Consider the following 23,319-nt stretch of genomic DNA (forward strand, 5'->3'; position numbering starts at 1 on the left):
TTCAGCCTGGAGAGACACTGAAGAGGAATTATAATGTTGGTGTAAGACCATCCTAAGAACACCTAAAAAACAGTCTTTCCTTCACTAAACACCACAAAGAGGTCCCACTTTCCCCACTTGATATCTTGTCTTTCAAGATGGAAGTGGCAGTGTGAAGAGCAGGCAAAAAGCAAGCAAACAAAAAAACAAACAACCTACAATAAACTTCAACCATCTTTCTGGCCTTTGGATCTACCTTGGCTCAAGAGAACTCAACAATGACCATGATAGAGATGTGGAACCCAATGCCAGACCATAAGAATGGGAAGAAAAGATAACGGGTCATTTAAAAAAATAAACAAATAAAACAGGGATTTAAAGAACAAAAGCCCCAAATAATCATTACAATTCGCGGATGTTATGCAGTATTGATGGCTTCAAGAGAGCGGAGTAATGCACGTAGACTATTCAGAGCAAATGCATGCCGAAGACCCACCACAGGGGAGTATGCCAGTTTTCTGTGAGATTAAAAAGTCAGGGGAGTAGGAAATAATGAGAAGCATGGAGTGAGTGATAGTAAAAAGAATTTTGGTAAGCAAATAATTAGGATATAATATGTTTTGTAGCACTAAAACTACCACAGACATCAGATATATTTGAAGTCAATTCCTCTACATGGCACAATAAAGAATGCAGCTGTTTGAAATTGAGTTGCTAATACATTAGACACATTTCTTTCTTTGCAGGTTTATGAAAGTTTTTAAAAAGAGCACAGATCTTAAACAAATGGGGTTTTTAGCTGGCGTTTAAAATCATTTGGAACATTTTACTGCCATTTGCTTCATTTTTCAGCGATGGATATATTCCTAGACATGGCTCAGGAAATTAACGGGGTTTTGTTGAATAGATGGGCTACCCTTTGGCATAGCATAGTGCTATTGATTTTTCTCTGTAGAGCTGGATATCAGGTTCCTGTGAGAGCCTGTGTGGGCTCTGAGAGATGTAGTAAGATTCACAGAAACCTAGCAGAGTCCTCTGTCAGAGCATAGTGTCTGCTGGCATGCTAGCATTTTCTCTTTCACATTTTATAGAAATAGAGCTTTTGGGCAAATAGAGCTTCAGACAAAAAGTGTATTTTGCTCTCTTGTATTAGGCTTTTGACCTGCTCTATGCTTCATACTTGATGAAATCTGAGTCTTTAGATTCTTTGCTATAAAATAATATTTATTTTTTTGCAAATCAATGATATTAACTTATCTCCGTGTCATAGAATTTTTCCTCCAAAATGTTTGCCTCAATATAACTTCCTGAGAGTTCCCGTGATGTTTACGTGTTTGATCTGTGAGAAGTCGCAGGTGGGATATTCAATAATGTTGAGCAATTGAACCAGTAACTCTCTTGGGTTCAGTTTCCTAGGACGATTTACTTCCCACAGTGGGCAATTAGTTGTTGCTATGCTCCTCGTCTTTCTGGCACTACTGTGTCCTGATCCCCATTTGTCAGTTATTAATAAATTATGATCTTCTCTCTAATTATCTTTGATTCAGAGCCTTTGAAGAAAAAAGCGTGTAATCATGAGAAAATAGAAGGAATAACAACTCTCAGATATTAAATCAATACACATGCCTGGATTTATTACAGTTTCATAAAGTCACATCTGCTAATTCATAAGCCACTGAGATTTGCTTTTAATGAGAGCTTTCCTAAAATCAGTATTTACATGTGTGATTATAAATATTTGGCTATTTATCATTATTTTAAATTAGGATAGAATGAGACAAAATATTTCCACACAATATTTTTCTTACCAAAACGTACCAAGTTCTGAAACTACATAATCGTAATGATGTTAGAAATGCTAAATATACTAACATATTCATGATACTCATAATCTGAAGAGAATCAGGAGAGAAATCAAACCTGTTGACCTACATTATTATTAATAAAAACTATCGCCACTTGATGCTACCAGGTGTATCATCATTCTGGCATCTGGATGCCCAGATGTCGAATGAATAATATAAGCTAGTGAAGACTTCTTCTTCCTATGTAATACTTCTTTGAAATCACTGCATTTATTTTGTGATAGCGCAAAAATTTCAGTAATCAGGAAGAAAGCACATTTATGTGTTAGGTATTCTATTACACTCTTATCAGTGTTGCTAACAATTTTTATTTTCCAAACTATCAACATTAATAGGAAAAAACGAGACAAAGCACTTCAAATGGAGACTGATGTACGGTTTATCCCTAATTCAATAATTTATGAGGTAGGTTATGTGGAGAGACACAGAAATCTTTATCTTTTATCTTTCACTTACTGAAGAAGAAAGATGTTTACTCAATATACTATAATTTGCAGTTGAAAGTGTTAAATTTCATGAGAACTACTGATATATTGTTCTGAGACTTCATTGGAAGGAAAAAGGCTTTGGCTAAGAGAATTAAGGAAGATTTTGTGATAGAAAATGATGCTGAATGTAGATCTTGACATGTGGGTAAGGTTTAAATACTGAGAGATGAAATGCAGCATAAGAAAAAATCACGGAGCGAGAGCCTCTTTCCACATTTTCAGTTCTTATGCTGTGTATGAGACTGGCCCTGTCTGCAGATTCAGGTGTGAGCTCCTACCGTGCTGGGCCATAGAGTGTAACCTCTCCATCCTCTTCTTAGTTAAGGTCTCAAGTGTTATCAATTGACTTAAGTCTGTGGAGCTGGGTTTTAGGTTTCTGTCAGAACCTGTACCATATGGGCTCTGAGAGTGAAAGGCAAGAACTCTAAAGTCAGAGCTGGGGTCAACACAGCGACCATTCCTTCTTCAGTGATCCAATAACTGTCTGGTCTCCTGCCATCTCAAGGGCCACTCCTCAGTCTGCTTTCACCAGATCTTTCTCTTCCACTCTCAGTGTCAGTGTTGATGGGCTCCATCCAAATAACCTCATTTTGATGAGTGGTTTTAAATATCACATTTGTGCCACAGCACTCTTCAATCATGTGCCTCCATATTGCATAGCAGACACTATCTTAGTACCTAGATCAATAAGTGTCTATACTTTGGATTTGGGTTTTTTTTTTTTTTTATACATCTCTGGAACGTTTCACCTATATGATCTATAATTCTCTTTTAGAATAAGTCACTTTGAATTTGGCTTCTGTCATATGCAACCAAAGGAGTCTAGGTCAAAAAAAAACATAGTGGTAATGCTGGAAGGTATTTTCAGGAATCCCGAACTCCAACTTCATTCATCCAATAATGAGATCACTGGGCATTCACTGAGAATCTACACTATAATCTGTTTATTCATGATGAGCACATATCTATCAGAGGAGACATATATAGAATGATGAGCTAAAAGTACTTCAGTTGGGAAAAAAAACAGTTTTGAGGAAACACAGAGGCAAAATTAATCAGTTTTCACAAAATGAGGAATGGTCATAAAGTTGGTGATATTTAATGTGTTGATTCTAGAATAAATAACTTATCTGTACAATTTTCCAGTGAAGGACTGGTGAATAATTCATTACAATTCAATATATTATTTATTTACCTTAGTGTCAAGAAATCACTGGCATTAATTTCTAAAAAGTGTTTTATTTACATTACTGACCAGTTTAGGGGCACTTGGGTGGCTCATTCAGTTAAGCTTCCTACTCTTGATTTAGGCTCAGGTCATGATCTCATGGTATGTGAGTTCAAGTCCCAGGTTGGTCTCTGTGCTGACAGGGTGGAGCCTACTTGGGATTCTCTCTCTCCCTCTCTCTCTGCCCCTCCCCTGCTCTGTCTGTCTCTCTCTATCTCTCAAGATAAATAAGTAAGTAAATAAGTAAGTAAATAAATAAATAGAATTATATATTGCTGATCAGTTTGGAAAGGTTTTAAATGTTAATTAATACCATTATTTTTGGCAATAGAGAATCAGTGACTTTGTATACAAGAATTCAGAGTTTCACTAAGATCATACAGTTTAATGCTTTACAAGTCATGGGGGAAGCCGTCTAATGAAGAACTAAGTCCTAAAGTCAGAGCTGCATTCAAGCCCCAGGCCCCCACTAACTAACTGTATATAGTAATTTATGTTCTAGACATTTTCTCAGAAGGAAAAAAATAACCCATGGATAAGGATCTCTGCCATCTTGGATCTTTAGACAAAAAATTAACACAAGAAATATACTTTTAGTAATATAATGGCAATTAAGTGTCATGAAGAGTCAAATCAAGGTAAAAGAGATCTGATATGCAGCAGAAGGAATCATGGGCTATGATTTTAGTTAGCTCGATTGAGAGGATGGGATTTTGTAAAGACTTGAAAGCTGGAGGAAGCCACGTGCTTCTCTGGGGCAAGGGAGCTCTAGCCCACAGGAAGAGCCAGTGCAAAAGCCTCAAGCCTGCACCATTTTTACAATGGTCAAGAAACTGAAAGAAGATAATTTTATCAAGCATAAATTGAAGATAGAACTAATACTGAGACATAGTTGTGTGAAATATTACACGTACAACCCTTGGAACAATGCCTAGTAGGTAGTATGTAATTCATGCTAGACCTTATTGTACTTATTATTACCAACATTATTACTGTGTTATTCCATTAGGCAAAGAGGCTTCTCTGAAGGTTTTATAATACTTCATGCCCTTTAAAAATCACTCACTTAGGAAGCTTTATGCTTTGATATCAAAAGTAGGCAGAGCTCTGGCACTTGTCTGAATTAAATTACACTCAAAATGCCTGCATATTTTTTTTTTTACTTTGACTCCAAATAAGTTTGAAGGAAAGTTTCTAAGTCCAGTGGATTTTACCATCAAAACCACTGTTTTTCCTAACCATTGTTTTTCCTAACATAAGAAATGTGACAGGCATGTAATAAGAACTCATTTTTTTTTTTTTTTTTTTTTTTTTTTTTTAGTTAATGAATCAGATCACCATTGTGGTACAAAGAAAAAAAAAGTTACCATTTAGGAGGATTCTAATTTAAACCCTCTTTTTTATCCATAGCTGTTGTAATTCTGTTTATGAAATTCTGTCCATCGATCTGACCACGAAATTACAGTGGAAACACTTTGAGAAAAGAACATTATCTTCTTATTTCACATGCCTGGACTTATCTTGGTGTTTGATGTGCAACAGATGTTCAATAAATGTTTGCAATATCTGAAGAATATGTCATTTACAACGTGTTATACATTAAGAGATTTGAACCAATTTACAAAAGGCTAAATTTTAATAGTATTTTTAAGTAAAAAAAAAACCAAAAAACCCTGAAGCAACATCTTACCTAAATCTACTAGTTTGTTTTTTTTTCCTTGAAATTTCTAACATGGTCTCAGTATCTTAATTTTGATAGGTTAGCCTTCAAGTACACTATCCACTGAAGAATTTTTGCCTCAGAAAACTATGAGACATTTCAAGTCAATTGAGTTCCAATTGTTTAATAAACAAAGAGAGAAATAAGAGTTAGCAGTCATACATGGAGCTACAGGATTTGAACACGAACAGGACAAACAAGGGGAGATCTCTCGCTGAGAAAATAATCATTTTTACAATAAGCCATGACTCAGACTATATTTATAATCTCAGGAGCATCATAGTATTAAAGTCATACATTAGTAATCTTAAAATCATCACATCCAAGGTTAAGCAGCTTGAGGAAATTCTTCTACCTTTTTCTACCCCAAAGTTTTTTTATTTTGTTTTCCATTTTTAAAACTGGTAAACAGATTTAACTTCCTTGTACTTACATGCAAAAATAAGTGGAAATGTATGGGAGTGCATGTATATAATGTTTGTATCTTTGACTCCTGAGCATACATGTGGCATTGATTGAAATAAAAATCAAATCTCTGCAATTTTCTCAAAAAAATAAATTCATGAGTGTGTAATAAATAAGGGATCAGAACCAAAGTATTAAAATATATGGTTTAAAACCAGGTTGTCTATGTTGACCAAGGTTCAAAGAAGAAATAGTTTCTCTACACTGAAAATGTTTTCCTTTATATGTTCAGTACCAGTAGGTCCTGTTAATTGAAGCTTTATATCAGGTTAAGAAGTATCCAGTAATCAAGAATTAGGCCTCAAGCTTGAAATGGAGACGGTGGAAAAAAAGTAACTTAATATAATCAAGATCATCTTTAAAGGAAAGGAAAATAGAAGAAGGACACTGTAAAAGACTTTCTCAAACATGTAACTGGAAGTGTGGAGATGACAATCAGTGATGAAAAGTTTGTTCATTAAATAATTTATATCTATAAAGTAGTATATATAAGGGGAAAAACTCAATAAACTTAGCATATAATAAGAAAGTTATCAATGTGCATTGTCATTACTGATAAAAGAGAAAGATTAAAAAACAATTACAACATGCTGTGCATATCAGGAGGTTTAATTTATATCCATTCTAGGGTAATTAGCTCATAGTTTGCTAAGGACATGTCAATTGTTTTGTACTGTAATAAAAAATCCATTTAAAATTAATGGTGAAGAAAGTAAAAATGAGAATCTAAACCCTGCAGAAAATGCTCTATGGAATATTTAGCACCTTTAAACAGGAAGATCACACAAATTCTAAGATTGATAGAATCCTAAGGTGTTATAATTCTTTCTGTTTTTTTAAATGGAACTTTTTCCTTCAAGATGGATATTTGCCTATATTATTTTAAACTCTATCTAAGTAGAAAGACTCCAAGAGATTTCGGTGTAATCAATTTTAGCCTAAAAAGATTAGAAAGTCTCTATATTTGATTTATGTTTTATCTTTCAATTTATTTTAGAATAAAAAAGATAATTTTTTCTTTGAAGTAGATTAGTCCCATAGTATTCAATATGTTATAATCCTCATTTTTTTTAATCTGGTCTGAATAGAAATACAAATCACCAGTGAATATGTGTCTTCAAGACGTACTTTTCCAGGGTCCAAATGATATAAATTTCCAATATATATTACATTCAAGTGATATTAATATTTTTTCAATATATAAAAATTAATTCATCTTTATCACCACTGAGGAGTCAAATTATTTGCAATTAAAAGACATTTTACCTAGGAGCAAATATCTAGTTTTTAATATAGTCAAGAGGTTAAAAAGTGACAAAAAAAAGTTCAGAGTGAGAGAATAAAGTCATTATATTTTTGTTGATGTTCATCAGTCATATTTTGGCAAAGACAGGAGGGAGAAACATATATAATTCAATGTCTTCAGACCATTCCTAGAACAGTTTTTTTTTCAATAATTCGTCAGTATTCATAAATAATTTCCCACATATTATTAGGTTTTGGCCACATTTCTTCATTTATGTCTTCCTTTATTTGACAAATCTTTATTGAGTTAATTCAGGACACTGGGTACTATGAGATGGATATGGTTTTCTTAGTCCAGACAAAAATTATGAAGCTCATTGTCTTGAATGAGATAGGCAAAGACCTTTAAGAATCATTTAATTTAGCTTTTGAATAAGTATACTTATGTAAAACAACATAAAATAACTTATACATGAAAAATACAAATGGCCAGATATGTTTTTATCGTAAGACAAATGCCCCCTTAAATTCAAGAATATCCATTCCAAAAAATGAAGTAATGAAAATTTCATGCAAAAAAATTGCTGGTAAAAAAATATAAATCTCAGAGTTTGGGGGATAAAATTTGTTTTCCCTTAAGTTGGAAATTCCTAGTCCCTGTATAGTAAGTACCATTAAGAAAAAATTAATATGAATACATGATGCACAAATTCATAAGGTATTGCTATTTTTAAAAAGTAATGTACTTCTACAAGACAATGTATACAAAAAATTATCTTAGCAAGTCACAGATTTAGTTCTGTTAAAAATTAAGATTTGTATCTTGGGTGTAGCTGTGATTCTAGCACAACTGAGAAATTACACTAAAATTTAATTATTCTCATGCAGCAAATCCAAGTACATATGGAATTTATGTGGTGCGTGTGTGTGCACATGGACACTAGAGCATTGCTATCCTTCAGTTACCAAGTAATGGGTAAATTGAATCTTCTCTCAAACACTTCATCTAATGCTACAGATACATATGTATCTGTATACATATGTATATATGTATACGTGTGTGTGTGTGTGTGTGTGTGTGTGTGTGTGTGTGTGTTGGGGAAGAAAAATTTTTGAGAATAGTGGCTGATTCACATACAAGTAAGCAAGAATCCATAGCTGAATGTCATCAGTAAATTCACATTAACAATACTTAGGTTAAATAAATATACTGTGGCTAAGTATACAATAAGATATATTCTATATATATTTGATTTGTCCTTTAATAAACCCTCAAACATACAGACTTATTGGATTGTAGATCTTGATCTTTCCTTCTGTTTTATTCACTTCCTCTAAGTGTGGACATAACAAATACAGCATCTTCTTATAATCCCCATGTCCCTAACTACAACTAACACTTCCAGATTTATTGGAAATGAAAAAGCCAACTCGTATCTCAGTCAGAAGTAAAGAAATGATATTACAAACCAGCTCTTCAATTGTATCATAGTTATCTACCCTTTTGAGGTAGAAAAGACTCATATCACGTGGAAGGTTCCTTAACAGTTACCAGACAATTATCTTATTTGACCAAAATCTGAGCAAGTTTTCATGACAACATTTTTATCTCCCAGGAAGCAGGGACATCATCAGAGCATTCTCCCCAGGTGACTTCTGAGAAAAACGAACAGTGGGATACCAGCCAGCCAGCTTTCTGGTCCAATAGGCTAGCTGTCCTCAAAAGAACACAAACTGCTTCTTACTTAGAAATTCTAAAAGTGCATCACTGCTATTCTAGCATTAAACGTAAGTGATGGATTTCTATACACATTCTTAAGAAAATTTTGAACATTCTTAAATAAACAGGAACTAGAAGAAAAGGAATTTTCATATACAAAAACAAAGGATGTTCAAAGGAATATATTCAACAATGTTTTATGAAAATAAATTACTGTAATTTAAGGCTATAGTTACAAATCTTTTCAGAATATAATATGCAGTATATTGAAAAGTGCCCAATTCTGTATATTTATGAGTTGAATATGTGCTGAAGAGTCAAAAGTAAGTAAGTAGAACAGTAACAAAATTAATATGAATATTGATTTCCTGACTTTTTTTTTGGACCTTACATAACAATTTCACATATTTGTGCAAGTCTAAATATTTCCATGAAGACTCTCATCAAATTTTCTGCAATAGTCTAACACCAACACATTTTCAAATGGATGGCACTAATTACTGAATGTCCCTTCTGACAGTGGCCTAGTGAAAAATGGAAACATGTTTGTGGTAGGGATACAGTGCGCTCATGTTTTGATTCATTTACTTATTGTTATTTTAAAAATCTTTTTGAAGGTTGATTATGCTCAGCTCAGTGTCAGGAAATACTTTCTACAGAAGTTCTTCTTGGGTCTCTACCTCTTGTTTTTGTTCACAATAAAAAATGTAGATGTGCAACACACATGTTAATGTATCTATTGATACAATATTCAGTGCAATTCACTGCGAATCCGTACACACTATGATTGATGTAGTCAGGCTGAAATCATCCAGAAGCTGAAAATAAAAGCAGTCATTAAAAAGGGTTGTTTATTTCTCCGTTTTCCAGAGCGTCTGTTTCATATCCATCACCCTGTTAGGAAAGAATCCTGGCTAAGTAGAATTATTAGTATTATTCTTATGTATCTACCAGGCACAGGCATAGGTCTTCCCTAACACTAAAACTGAAATGACTATAAATATTTTTGAGGCAAAATGAATCAGATTTAAAAAACTGTATCAGAAAAAATATGGTTAAAGATAGAATCAATAATACCAAGTTATTAATCACTCTTGTGAAGAGAGCATACCTGGAAAGGAGAAATTGTGTGCTTAAATGTTAGCCCTCATATGGACAAGGCAAGGCTTAAAAATATCTCTTATATTGTGGTTATCTACTGACATATTTGCTTGTCTGATTTGTTTTGGGATGTGCTTAACAGCCAAATGGTCAGATCAAGGTAAAGAAGAGATCAGCTGCAAAAGTTCAAAATCACAGCTTCCTCTCTTACCTTCCACTGAGGAGGAAGCCGATAACCACTGCCAACAAAATGACTCCCACTGTCACAGACACAGCAATTATAGGAATCTGGCTTTGATCGCTGGAGGCTGCAACTGCTGATAGAAGACACAGAAAACGGAGCCGCGGTTAAAGAGATCATATGCATTCAAATAAGAGCTGCTTAATAGTCGGTAATCGATGCATGGTTTAAACAATTCACCCACACTTGGCCCAGATTTCCCCCTAATATCTCTGCTCAATGGTGTGTAATTGAAAAGACATCTTTAGGAGAAAATATTTACTCTCCAAATGGAAATTTGAAAGAATCACTAAGTCACTGATTATTTCCTTGTCATCATAAAAAATGAATGTAATTGTTTGCATAGTATTTATCTAGGGATCTTAGGTTTGCAAGATAAAATGAAACTTAGTCCTTGATACCAAACCCCTTACTCTAAATAGGAGGTGCTAAGTATCTGAGATTTGACATTTTAGAGTTTGCATGTGGCTGTTTCTAGGAGAAAAATCTTGACACCTCAGACAGGGTTTTTTTCCCATAGACATACGTTGAAGTCCAAAATATTGCGGTTATGGCTTCAGTGAAGTTAATATCATATTCTGAATATAATTTTAAAAATCGTAATTTCTAGCAGAATATCATCCGTGAGTATACTTTATATATAGGACTCCTTTTTGAAAAATATCAAGACATACACTTAGAACTTTGAGAAGTCTACAGTAAGATTAAATTCATTTACATCATCTTTTTTTAAATACATGGATTTAGATGAAATATTATATATTTTAACTGTACAATTACCATAATAAAAGGAATACGGACCTGTTAAGATAGTTGTACCTAAATAAGTATGGAGATATTTCTTTCATGCTGATATCTGCACTGTGTTAGAATAAGAATGCTTCAGAGCAAAATTAATTTTACAAATGTTCTCAAGAAACCCTCAATAAGATACCTACCATGCTATTGTTTAACAAAATCATCACTTTGATTAATTCAGAGTGGCATTAGTTACCCTTCTTAACAAATTTTAAGTCGTCAAGAGTAATAACAACTATAATTTCCCTGTTTTGCTTCCTAGAACCCTTTACCAGCTATTGGCCCCATCAATAGTTTTGGACATCCAAACACTTCCCTTTCTATTCTTGTCACCTCTCCCTTGATTCTTTCAAACCAAAATTGACTTACTCTCTGACCACTTCTTGCATTTGATCTACAATTTGATCTTTTAGACCAGTCTTCAGACCCAATATCACTAGTAGCTTGTTCATGTACAAGAAAGACTCTTATTGACAGTCTAAATCTATGTTCTTACCCTCCCTTTTCTTGGATAATAATTGTTGCAGTTCAATGGTTCTTTATCTTGATTTTCTCCTTTATTCTCTGATATTGAGATCTGTGGTAGGGAATTTAAAACTGCTGAGCAGTATAAATGCGTAGGGCAAAGCTACTCCACTATCACTAGTAACCTTCCCCAAGGTTTGCTTTATTAGTCTCTAAACTCAGATTACTTATAGCATTGCTTTTCTCAGTTCTTTAATATTCTTTTTGGCAAGAGGCAATGTTTCTAGAAAAAATCATGCAGACATGGTCCACATACATTCAATGTTATTTTTATTAGGCTCTAACTGCTGTTCCAATATTTTTTATTCTCTCTTCTTAATTTCCTAACAAAATCATCATAATGAGTCTTCCTCATTTTCTCAAACTCTAATCTATTACGATTTCTCATGTTTCAATAATGTTAAACTGTATAGATTAAAGAGCAATCAAGTCTGAACTCTGGTTAAATACAACTGGATGGTTATGTAGTTTCCTTTGCTTCACCTAACTCCAATGTTAGAATCCTTCCTATCTCTTCCAAGACCTGGCTCCTTCAAAGGTCTCCCTCCAGGAGATCTTTTATCCAGGAGTCAATTATAGGCTACTTGTCTGCTACCTCCAAGCCTGAATAGATAATTGTTCTTAGTGGAAACAAATCCTTATACCTAAACTTACTGATGTTGGTTCAACTTAAATTTGAAAACAGGTCCAACATTTACTAGGGATATAGGCCAAAGCAAAGTATTTAACTTTATCAAGGCTCATTTCATTAATCTCCAAACAGGAATAATTTTCCTGGATCATTATAATTCTGTTTAGAGATAATATTTAGCACAGTGCTTCGACTATTGACAGCCTTAAATAATTAGTAGATATTATTTTTACATATTGTTATCTTCTGCTTTATCAAATTATTCTTTCCTATTTAACACCTTGATTGTTATCTAGAGCAGTATTGTTATTTTTATTTATTTATTATTTATTATTATCTGATAACCAACATTATTAAATTCCCTCTGCAACTTATCTTCTTCTGCCTTTGAGTTCTATGCATGACATTCTTGCTAAACACATGAGTACTCTTCCATTTACTTTACCATGCATCATAAGGTATTTGCCTTTGTTGAACATAAACTTCAACCTTGAGGCTCTGCTTCGTCTTGGTTTATAGAACATCAGATGAGGCGTTTTTCCCCTTTCCCCCCACACTGTAGCACTACTTTGTCAGTTCCGTTGGCTCCACATTCTCTCCCTACATCTTCTTCATGAACAATTCCTGATGAATGCTCCTGATCCTCCACACTTCTCTCCTTACTCTTTAATCTTTTTCTGTCTTTCTCCCTTCCTGCTTCCTTTTCTCTCTACCTCTTATGGGTACTTTTATGCTTATGACATCAGTTAACTCTAAGCTCATGAGTCCCAAATTTATATTTACAACTCTTACTTTACTTCACTTCAAAGCATGACCCTATTAAAAAAAACAAAAACAAAAACTACTTTCCTTTTATTTGGATTCATTTTCATATACAAATAGCATTTTTATACCACATCCACCTCAAGGACATTAACAAAAACACATCAATAAATAAACACCATAAATCAAACCACAAACCAGACTAATTTGATCTCTTTTATTCTGGTTTCTTTTAACTATCACTGAATTTTTCTTAACTCCTACTTGGCTATTAATTACCAAACATTTTTGTGTTTCTTCTGTTTTTTCCCCACAAACTATGTTTCTTTTTCCTCACCTATTTGATTCAAATCTACTGGACTATTGTTCACTGGTTTTATAAATGTTCCCTTTGCCTTCTATGTGTTCACATAAACATCCAAAAACATCACTTTGATCATGTTTCTCTGATCAAAAATTTAGTAAATGCCTACTACCTATAAAAAAAAATTCCCAAATTCTCCATCTAGACTTCAAAAGCCCTTTTAAACAAATTCTAACAAATCTCTCTGGTCTCAATGGGCCATTTTGGGAACTCTGAGATATCATTTTGGAGAAAGGGGGCATGATTAATCAGAGGTAGGGATAAAAACAGGGCAAATTCTGGCTAACCAAACTATTAATTTTGAGAAAAAAAAATACTGGTGCTTAGTACTGTCAAATGCTTCATTTTTAACAATTGACAAGATCTAATCTAACAATAGATTAAAATATGCACCTAGGTATGGGATATTATCTTGCAATAAAATATTTTTAATGGCATACTAAAAATTTCAAATGATTAATACATTTTATGAAAATATTTTGTTAATAATGCCAAATCACAAACATTCACATTTACCTTTTTTCCTCTACCGTTCACTTAAATCAGATAGTTTTGTATATTAGATAATTAAATCAAGGGCCTATGAGGAAGAATTTCAATAATACATTTTCATTTTTTATTTTTTATTTTTTATTTTTTTAATTTTTTTTTCAATGTTTATTTATTTTTGGGACAGAGAGAGACAGAGCATGAACGGGGGAGGGGCAGAGAGAGAGGGAGACACAGAATCAGGAACAGGCTCCAGGCTCTGAGCCATCAGCCCAGAGCCCGACGCGGGGCTTGAACCCACGGACCACGAGATCGTGACCTGGCTGAAGTCGGACGCTTAACCGACTGCGCCACCCAGGCGCCCCACATTTTCATTTTTTAAAAAATGTGCAGCTTTGGGGTGCCTGGGCGGCTCAGTCAGTTGAGCATCTGACTTCGGCCCAGGTCATAATCTCATGGTTCGTGGGTTCGAGCCCTGTGTCAGACTCTAGGAAATTATACTGAGTGAAAAAAAGTCAATTCTAAACTAAAAGGTTGCATACTGTATGATTCCATTTATGGAACATTTCTGAAATGTCAAAATTTTAGAAATGAATGTTTAGAAATTAGTGGTTGTCAGTGATTAGTTATGGGATAGGAGCTGCTCCCAAAGGCAGTTGGTATAGTTATAATAGGGCAACCCGAAGGAACTTTATGGTGTTGGCACTGTGAAGTATCTTGACCATGATGGTAGATATAAAGACCTACACAACTGACCAAATTGTATCGAACTTAATGCACACACACACACACACACACGCCTACATCATACACACATAAAAAAGGGTACAAGGAAAGTTGAGTAAGATTGGTGGATTGCATCAATGTCAATATCCTGATTGTGATCTTATGCTATAGTTATGCAAAATGTTACCATTGGGAGAAACTAAAAAAATTGTACAAGAGTTCACTCTGCATCATTCCCTACAACTTCATGTGAAACTACATTTATCTTAATAAAAATATAATTTAAAACACAGAATAACTTTATTTCAGCAATTTGGTTATACAGATTTGAATCAAGTAGGTAAGAAATGGATAAAAGGAAGTAATGAATTGGAGAAAAAATCATAAAAGAAGCATGAAAGTGTTGGTAAATCTTGGTGAGTGGGAGTTAAGAAAGGTTCAGTGATAGTCTCAAAGTTTCAAGAGAATTTATGTTAAAAGAACCAGAAAAAAGAGCTAACTTGATTGGCTAGATAGTTTCATTCATGCTAGGTTTATTTGCTGGTGTGTTTTAACATTGCTGTTGGGAAAAGGAATGATATACGGGGCCAATTTTAAATATTTATTTTTATGCATAACAAAAATAAAATAGAATGGATACTATGCAGTATAAGATAGAAACTAAAGCTTGAGAAAGAATAGTTTAAGATTTTCCACCCAAATCCTCATTTTAAATAGTCTTTCTAAAATAAAGATTTTTGCATTCCTGTGTTTATGTTTGCATTTGGTTTTAGGACTATATTAATGACATATGTGATAATATACATGAAAAAGAAAGCCCATCATAAAAATTTTATGACCTATGTATAATATAAATTAAATATTATAAATAATAAAAACTAATCAATGAATAACATCATGCATCATTATTATGAATTAAGTATCCAATTAGAAAAGTCTTTTTACAATAAAAAAGAATGGAATCATGCCATTTGCAGCAACATGGATGGAACTGGATGGTATTATGCTGAGTGAAATAAGTCAGTCAGAGGACAGATATGTTTTCATTCATATGTGGATCTTGAGAAACTTAACAGAAGACCATGGGGGAAGGGAAGGAGAAAAAATAGTTACAAACAGAGAGGGAGGGAGGCAAACCACAAGAGACTCTTAAATACAGAGAACAAACTGAGGGTGGATGCGGGGTGGGGGAGAGGGGAAAATGGGTGATGGGCATTGAGGAGGGCACTTGTTGGGATGAGCACTGGGTGTTGTATGTAAGCCAATCTGACAATAAATTATATTCATAAAAAAAGGAAAAGTCTTTTTAAAGTGTATGTTCAAGATAATGATTTTCAGATAATTTTGTCTTAACATACCTGAATGATAAGATAGTATTCACTTAGTAATGGTGACTCACTAAAGCCAATATTCTTAATTGTGACCCACCAAATGAAAATACATACACCCACATATTTGACATTTCACACTACTCCTAGTGTTATTTTCTTCATAACAAAACTTTTATTGTCTTCTTCTAATCCTACTTTTAATGCGTGCTTTAGGACAAGTAATCAATTGTTTGACATTAAAGAGAAAAACGTTTTATACTATTTTATTTGAAAAAAAAATGGTGCAAGAAGTGTTTTCCAGAAACATTTCTAGATCCTTCACTCAGAGATGCTGCCAGAAATGTTGATTTTTTAAAACAATCAGATTGGTTGCTGAGAGCACTATTTTCTTGCCAAACTTAATACTAACAAATGCTCCCTGTAGAATTTTCATAGAAAGACTAAGCCTGGTAGCATTGTTCAATAAAACAAGTAAAAATAAATGGCAATAATTCAATAAAGTATGGCAGCCGTGGAAGGAAAGTCTTTAAAAGCAAGGTTTAAACATTTCTTAAGGATCTCCTGATGTTTCATCTCCCAGTAGACTAAATGTGATGAGGAGCAGGGACCGATGTGTTAACCTACCAACCTACTATAATAGCATGACAGATGCTTCCTACCTGAAGGGGTCATGCCTGGGAGAGAGAGGACCAGGAGACTGACAGAATGCCCGGAGAGAGTATTGATCCACTGACTCTTTTCTGGTAACCATTACAGAGACATGAGTTGACAGTAATTAAAATGACTTACACACTGGGATGGTTTCAAACTCAAATCTTCGACTGAAGACACCATAGCCTGCTGCTGTGCGTGCTCGAATTTGGAAGACGTACACTGAAGCTGGCTTCAAGCCCTCTGCAGTTACAGTTGTCTCTTTAGATTTGATAATTGTATAGCTGGTTTCTTGGTCCTTGGATTACACATGTACATACAATAAAAAAGTCAACATATGAATTACTAATGACAACACAACTTAGAATCATAAATCAGAAAATAAATCAGAAACTAATAGACTTGCTATTAGTACACATACAATCTTTTAGAAAAAAAAACTATACATCTTAGGTGTGCTATCTATATGATATCTAAAAGTATTTTCTAGAACTCAAAATTGGTGGGTAACTTGTTCTCCACTCATCCACCATACTTGTCTTTGGCAGAAATAAATTTGTAAACTTTTAAATATGATTTTCAGGAGATAAAATTTTTTTAACATGTATTTTTTTTTGAGAGAGAGAGCGTGAAGGGGAGGGGGAGAGAGAGAATCCCAAGCAAGGTCCACACTGTTATCACAAACCCCAATGTGGGGCTCAAACTCACGAATCATGAGATCATGACCTGAGCCAAAACCAAGAGTCAGTCACTTAACCCACTGAGCCACCCAGGCACCCCTGCAGGAGATAAATTATTTTACAGACTCTATTTTAGTACTGGTATTCATATGCTTATGTTTCTTATAAATATTTTATTGGAGCACATCTAACATGTTGCCTGTTCATGGAGTAAGGTGACAATGTTTCATATATCACCAGGTAAGTCTTATGCTTTATATCTTTGGTGAGTTTCATTTCTAATTATATTTAGGGCTCGGGAGAAGGAATGAGTACTTGACTGGAGAAATTTAATTTCAATTCATTAAGTCCAAATGGATTACTAAAGAAAAAACTGCAAATAAACTTTTTTTTTTAATTTTTAAACACTTTCTATTTTTTCATGTTTATGTGTTTGAGCTGGATGAGTAGTGAATGAATGGAGATGCAGTGAAAACAAAATCACTGTAAAGATAATTTTAGAAACGAAAACAAATAGGAAACTGTTCCTATTTTGACTGCTACCAAAGTCTAGACTAACTGTCCATAATTTATCTCTGAGATTACCACACTGAATAGAAAATCTTAGACCTACAAAGATCTAAACACACAAAGTCCCTGTTTTGAACTTTCTTCTCCCTTGTATTTTTCTGTGTGAATTCTTGGCTAACGTTGTTTTTGGCTGATGGTGTTTCTACACTTAATACATTTCTGATGGATATTAAAGAATGAATTCATGAGAGATAATGGTCAGAGATTTTTTTCCCTCTGTTTGTGGGAACTGTCTCTAGTTACAGTATCTTGATTGATGACTATAAACCATCACTTTCAAGATATTTCAGAGAATTTTATTTTATAATTAAAAACATGTATTGATTATTTTTTAAAATATAATGGGAATAAGATGTAAAGGATTTTTTTCTGAAATGAGAAAAGAATTGAAAACAAGAATATAACAATTCTTTCTCAAGCCCTCTAATAGGGAATATGGTTATTAGTGAATCTTAATAACACTATTAAAATGCAAAATAAATGCAAACCATGCTTTCATGTTGCATGTAACTTCAACTTCCCTTGAAATTTACAATCGATAGCAGCATGTCATGTTGTGACTTTAGTGTGGACACTGAAATCACGTGCTAAAATAACACAAGTCCATGTTTACTTTTATCTTCAGTTTCCTTAAGATTGGGGTAGAAACTGATGCCTGGATAGTCTCATAGAGATACTGTAAGAATAAGTAAGTAATGCACATGAAAACATTTAATAAGCTATAAAGCTATGTTTTCATTGCCATTATTATTTGAAATTTTTTCTAATTGGACACATCAAAGTCCACTGGCAGTCATGTTCTACAGAACATGTACCACCAGTAAAATCTAAACTATACAACCTATTAGCATTTATTTGTTTTAAAGCAGGTTTACCATTCCTCATTTAATATAGTCAAACATATAGAATTATCTTAGGGTTAAATGTATCCCAATTTCCATCTAAATAGAAATGTTCTAATTTTTTTTTAATGTTTATTTTTGAGAGAGGGAGACAGAGTGCGAGTGGGGGAGGGGCAGGGAGAGAGGGAGACACAGAATCTGAAACAAGCTCCAGACACTGAGCTGTCAGCACAGAACCTGATGTAGGGCTTGAACCCACAAACCCTGTGATCATGACCTGAGCCCAAGTTGGATGCTTAACTGACTGAGCCACCCAGGGGCCTGGGATATTCTAATTTCTAATGCAAATAAGCTTTCTGATTCATTCTATGTGAAAAATTATTTTTTTTTAATTTTTTAATTCACAGATTAAATTTAATTGCCGAATCTTTATGGTATAAGAAATACTATTAGAGTCTTACAAAGAATTTAAACTAGGGTCATTAAAGCCTATAAAATTTTACCTAGTAACGTCAGTCTTTTTCTTTATTCCCATTCACTGACTTTCTCCTATATACTCTATTATCCCTTCTCTACACTAGGGAAAAAGCAGTAAAAAAGCACACAATTTCTTGATGTGTTCCTTTTAAAAGAGGTAAACTATTACTAGAAACTATTGTACTTACTCATGCTCTCTGGCTGCTCAAGCTTGTGACTGAATATGCAAGAATTATATTCAACAAGATTAGTGAGAATTTCAGTGAGAAATGTTAACTTGCATTTTGTTTAAAGATAAGCTGGTGTAAAAATCTAGACAAAACCAAAGTTTCTGATATATTTGTTATAATTATGATTTTTACATAAAATATTGACATTTATTGGGGTGCGTGGGTGGCTCAGTCAGTTGTTTCCAACTCTTGATTTTGGCTCAGGTCATGAGCTCATGGTTGGTGAGTTTGAGACCTGCACTGGGCTCCGTGCTGACACTGAGACTCCTGTTTGGGATTTTCTCTCTCCCTCTCTCTGCCCCTCCCCTGCTTGTGTGTGCTTTCTCTCTCTCTTTCTCTCTCAAAATAAATAAATAAACTTAAAAAAAAAGTTAACATTTATTATAGAAATGGAGAAGGTTTTTTTTTTTTTATAAATGAACAAGGAATATCAGTGTTAGAATTCAAGTCATGCTGTTGTCTAATGAAGAGTATAAATATGGATACACAACTCAACTTCAATTTTTTCTTCTTTAAAATGGGAAGAATTATTTATCAAGCACAGTGTGAGCACATAGAGATGGAGATAGAGATGATGTACATAGCACCAAGCTCAATCTCCATAACATAACAGTTTCTAGGTAAATTTGACTTGAGTCTGTAGCATGATGGCAAATTTAATAAAAAGAGAAAAAAATTAAAACCTTCTTGTAAATTCCTAACTATTGAGGGATGCCTGGGTGGCTCACTCAGTTAAGCGTCTGACTTTGGGTCGGGACATGATCTTGCAGTTCGTGAGTTTGAGCCCCATGTCAGGCTGTGTGCTGACAGCTCAGAGCCTGGAGTCTGCTTCAGATTCTGCCTCCCTCTCTCTGTGCCCTCCTCCACTCACGCTCTGTCTTTGTTTCTCTCTCTCAAAAATAAACATAAAAAAAATTAAACTCCTAACTACTGAATTCAGAATTGATATGTTTTGTAAAATTATTATAAGTTGATACTTTGGCCAAACAGGGGGGAAATTCCCATTACAAGGAAACTGGCATGCTGCTCCTTGAAATAATGCGTGATCTGATATCAATTGCACAAAATGACACAACATTCTGATTTATATATTAACATTATGTGTATCTCAGTGGTTCCTTATCTGAGTTCTAGTTGTACTTTGTCTCTCTGGGGTAGTCAAATGCTATATAATCAGAGGGACTCACCAAAGCATGTATCTAAGGGATTGAAAACCAAAAATGCACATTTTGAATTACCTAAGTAGCTTCCAAAATTTGCTTCTGTCCCACTCCTTTTAGTCATCGCTGTACTATAATTTCCTTCATATCACAAACTCTATATACACATCTTCAACACCCACGACCATCAGGCTGCCAAATCCTGGTCAGGGCAATGGCTTTTGCTGCCTTCATACTCCTGCTGAGCAAATGAGCTACATTCCCCAGCTGCTTAGCAAACACTGTTCACATGCAGGGAGGGGAGGGCCTGGGCAGAAGGAGCCAGCTGGCAAACACCCTGCCAAGGGGCAGCTTCCCTTTGCCTCTGCCTTTAATTAAGAGATGGCAATGGGCCCATCACCATGCAGGAGCAGAGAGGCCCAATGACCTCTATTAGAGCAGGGCAATCGCAGGCAGAAATGCCAGCTGGCAAATGCATGAGCCCTGGAAAGCTCTGCCACCTGTGTCTGGACAAGAGCCATCCAATAAAACGGTGGTGTCATTCTGAAGGTTCAAAATGAGCTCTGGAAACCTATAAGCACCCCCACCTCAATACATGCTATAAAAACTCATTATCCTTTTTTTTTCCTTCTGAAAGTGTTAAAAAAAAAAACCTTTCATGTGTTTTATTAGTATGCTCAATAATTTTGCTTGGCAAAAATTTCTGGGAATTAATATTTTCACTGTAAAAATGAAAACACTGACCAAAAGAAGTTAATGACTTCCCCCATATAATATATTATATAAAGGTTTCACTGCTTTTAACGGATGTAAGTGGGCAACTTTCTATTCATTTACTGAAACTACGTACAGAAATATTTTTCCCAAATTATTTTTTCTTACACTGAGTTATGCAGATAATAGGATGTATTAATACAGCATTAAATATAAAATATTAAGCACAGAACTAAGTTTTCATGAAATAAGTATATTTAAAAAAATTGAACTTTCAAGAAAATAATGCCACATGTATAAAATTCATTAGAAGGAATATTAAGAGAAAGACTCCCCCACCACTTGGTTGAGAAACTTTTTTTTTAATGGAAGCAGTAGCTTACAGAAAAAAAAAGATAAATCCTTGCATTTATTGAGTATTGCATATATGAGACTTACGTATATGCTGAGGAGTAATAGTGAAAACAATGAAAGATTACTCATAAGGGGGTAAAATAGGATAATATCATTAGAAACAATAAAGAATATCAAACCTTGGTCCAACTAGTTGCTTCAGGGGAAGAAAAACTATAAAGAAAAATAACTCCCTGTCAAAGTTTAGTCCTCTTGCTGTTGAACTTTATTTCATTTAAGATGTATATTCAAATAAAGAGTTTTGGTGCACCGCTATTTTTCTCTGATTTTTTTAATACTCCCTTTTATTTATCTAGTTTTTTTTAAAGAAGGCTCTATGCCCAATGTGGGGCTTGAACTCATGCCCCCAAGATCAAGGATGGCATGCTCCACTGGCTGAGCCAGCCAGCACCCCTGGGGCATATTTATTTTTAAATGCCAATATGCATTTCAACTTTTAAACAAATAAAGTTCATTTACAACAAATATTTAGAAACTTAAAATGTTTACAAAATATTCAGTCTACATATTCAGCTTTGTGTTAGTATACCATATTAAAATTTACAAAAAAAAAGTAAATAAGGAATGTAAACCTTAATTTAACAAATTATTTTTGGATACAGCATGCATTTAAATTGTAAACCTCTAGAATTTACAATGCAATTTGGACTACTACTCCCAGAAAAACAAGAATCAGTGAGGATTATTAATGTAACCACATTTTCCTTGATTTACCTTCTTATTTTTTATAACAAATAGTATAAATGAGATCCCAACACAATATTTTTTAAAATTTTATTTTTAATAATCTCTCCACCCACTGTGGGGCTTGAGCTCACAAACTCAAGATCAAAAGTCACATGTTCCATCAACTGAGCCAGCCAGGTGCCCCTATCCCAACATAATTTTGTCTCATGGGTATTTGAGGATATATTTTTTATGAAATAGAAGTATCTTCATTTATGGTCTCTAATGATCGAATAGTCATTTGTAATGCTACCAGCAAGTCATTCCTAGAAGGATGACTACTTCAAAAGTAATAATTAACAGTTTATCCACCTATTTAGAAAATAGGCATTCAAAACCTAGAAAGAATGTGTAGACAGCCCCTTTGTCCCCCACTACTGTTTTTACCCTCTGTCATTATCTTTTGGTAATTGTTAAATCAGTGAGTGAAATAAGCAATTAAAAAAAAATCTCTATGGGGCACCTGGGTGGCTCAGTGGGTTGGGCCTCTGACTTTGGTTCAGGTCATGATCTCATGGTTCATGGGTTCCAGCCTGGCATTAGGCTCTGTGCTGACAGCTCAGAGCCTGGAGCCTGCTTCAGATTCTGTGTCCCCCTCCCTCTCTGCCCCCCTCCCCCACTCACGCTCTGTCTCTCTCTCTAAAATAAATAAACATTACAATTTTTTTTAAAAAATCTGTATAATGCTAGGCATTAATTTAACGTATTTCAATGTATTTACCTATACTCTTCCTTCTACACATGTACACAGAATGTTGAATTTTTAAGTAACTTTCATTAATAGAATATAAGTACTTTTTCTGATATTTTTGCACTAATACTAGGAAACCACTTATTCCCTCTCTCTTTTCCGATGTCCTAGCCTGGACAATTTCTGTGGCATTGCAAAGTAAGTTTTTATTTTTTTTTTATTTTTTTTTTTTGCAAAGTAAGTTTTTAATTTCTTCCTACCCTCTTCACTATCCCTCTAAGAGAAGGAGTAATGGCTCCATGAGGTTAAGGAAAGCAAATTGAGCAGGTGTGGCTGAGTCCTTTCTTTTTCTTTTGGGATCTGCTTCTCTGCATATGTTTCTAATCTTTTCTACTCCTACTTACATAGGATACATACTCTCAGTCAGAGTTTCCTACCCATCAGTGATAGTCTGGTTTGAGCACACTTCTATATCTCCTCTACTAG

General features: G+C 34.2%; 1 protein-coding gene across 4 annotated transcripts in view; it reads right to left on the minus strand.

The window, feature by feature from the left end:
• The window catches only part of EPHA5 (EPH receptor A5), a 341,103-nt gene that overhangs the window by 68,278 nt on the left and 249,506 nt on the right, over positions 1-23,319 (minus strand). For 2 of the 4 annotated variants that reach the window (XM_047091371.1, XM_047091369.1), the window contains exons 7-8: positions 16,468-16,627; positions 10,023-10,125 (exon numbers count right to left, since the gene is read on the minus strand). In XM_047091371.1, coding sequence (XP_046947327.1) covers positions 10,023-10,125; positions 16,468-16,627 — 263 coding nt within the window. Of the gene's footprint in view, positions 1-10,022; positions 10,129-16,467; positions 16,628-23,319 lie in introns of all 4 variants that reach the window. The other 2 variants (XM_047091370.1, XM_047091368.1) reach the window with 1 other exon arrangement.

This window comes from Lynx rufus, unplaced genomic scaffold (assembly GCF_022079265.1).
Source record: "Lynx rufus isolate CCGP_SWC_20201006 ecotype Redwood Valley unplaced genomic scaffold, mLynRuf1.p SCAF_3, whole genome shotgun sequence".
NCBI classification, from domain to species: Eukaryota; Metazoa; Chordata; class Mammalia; order Carnivora; family Felidae; genus Lynx; species Lynx rufus.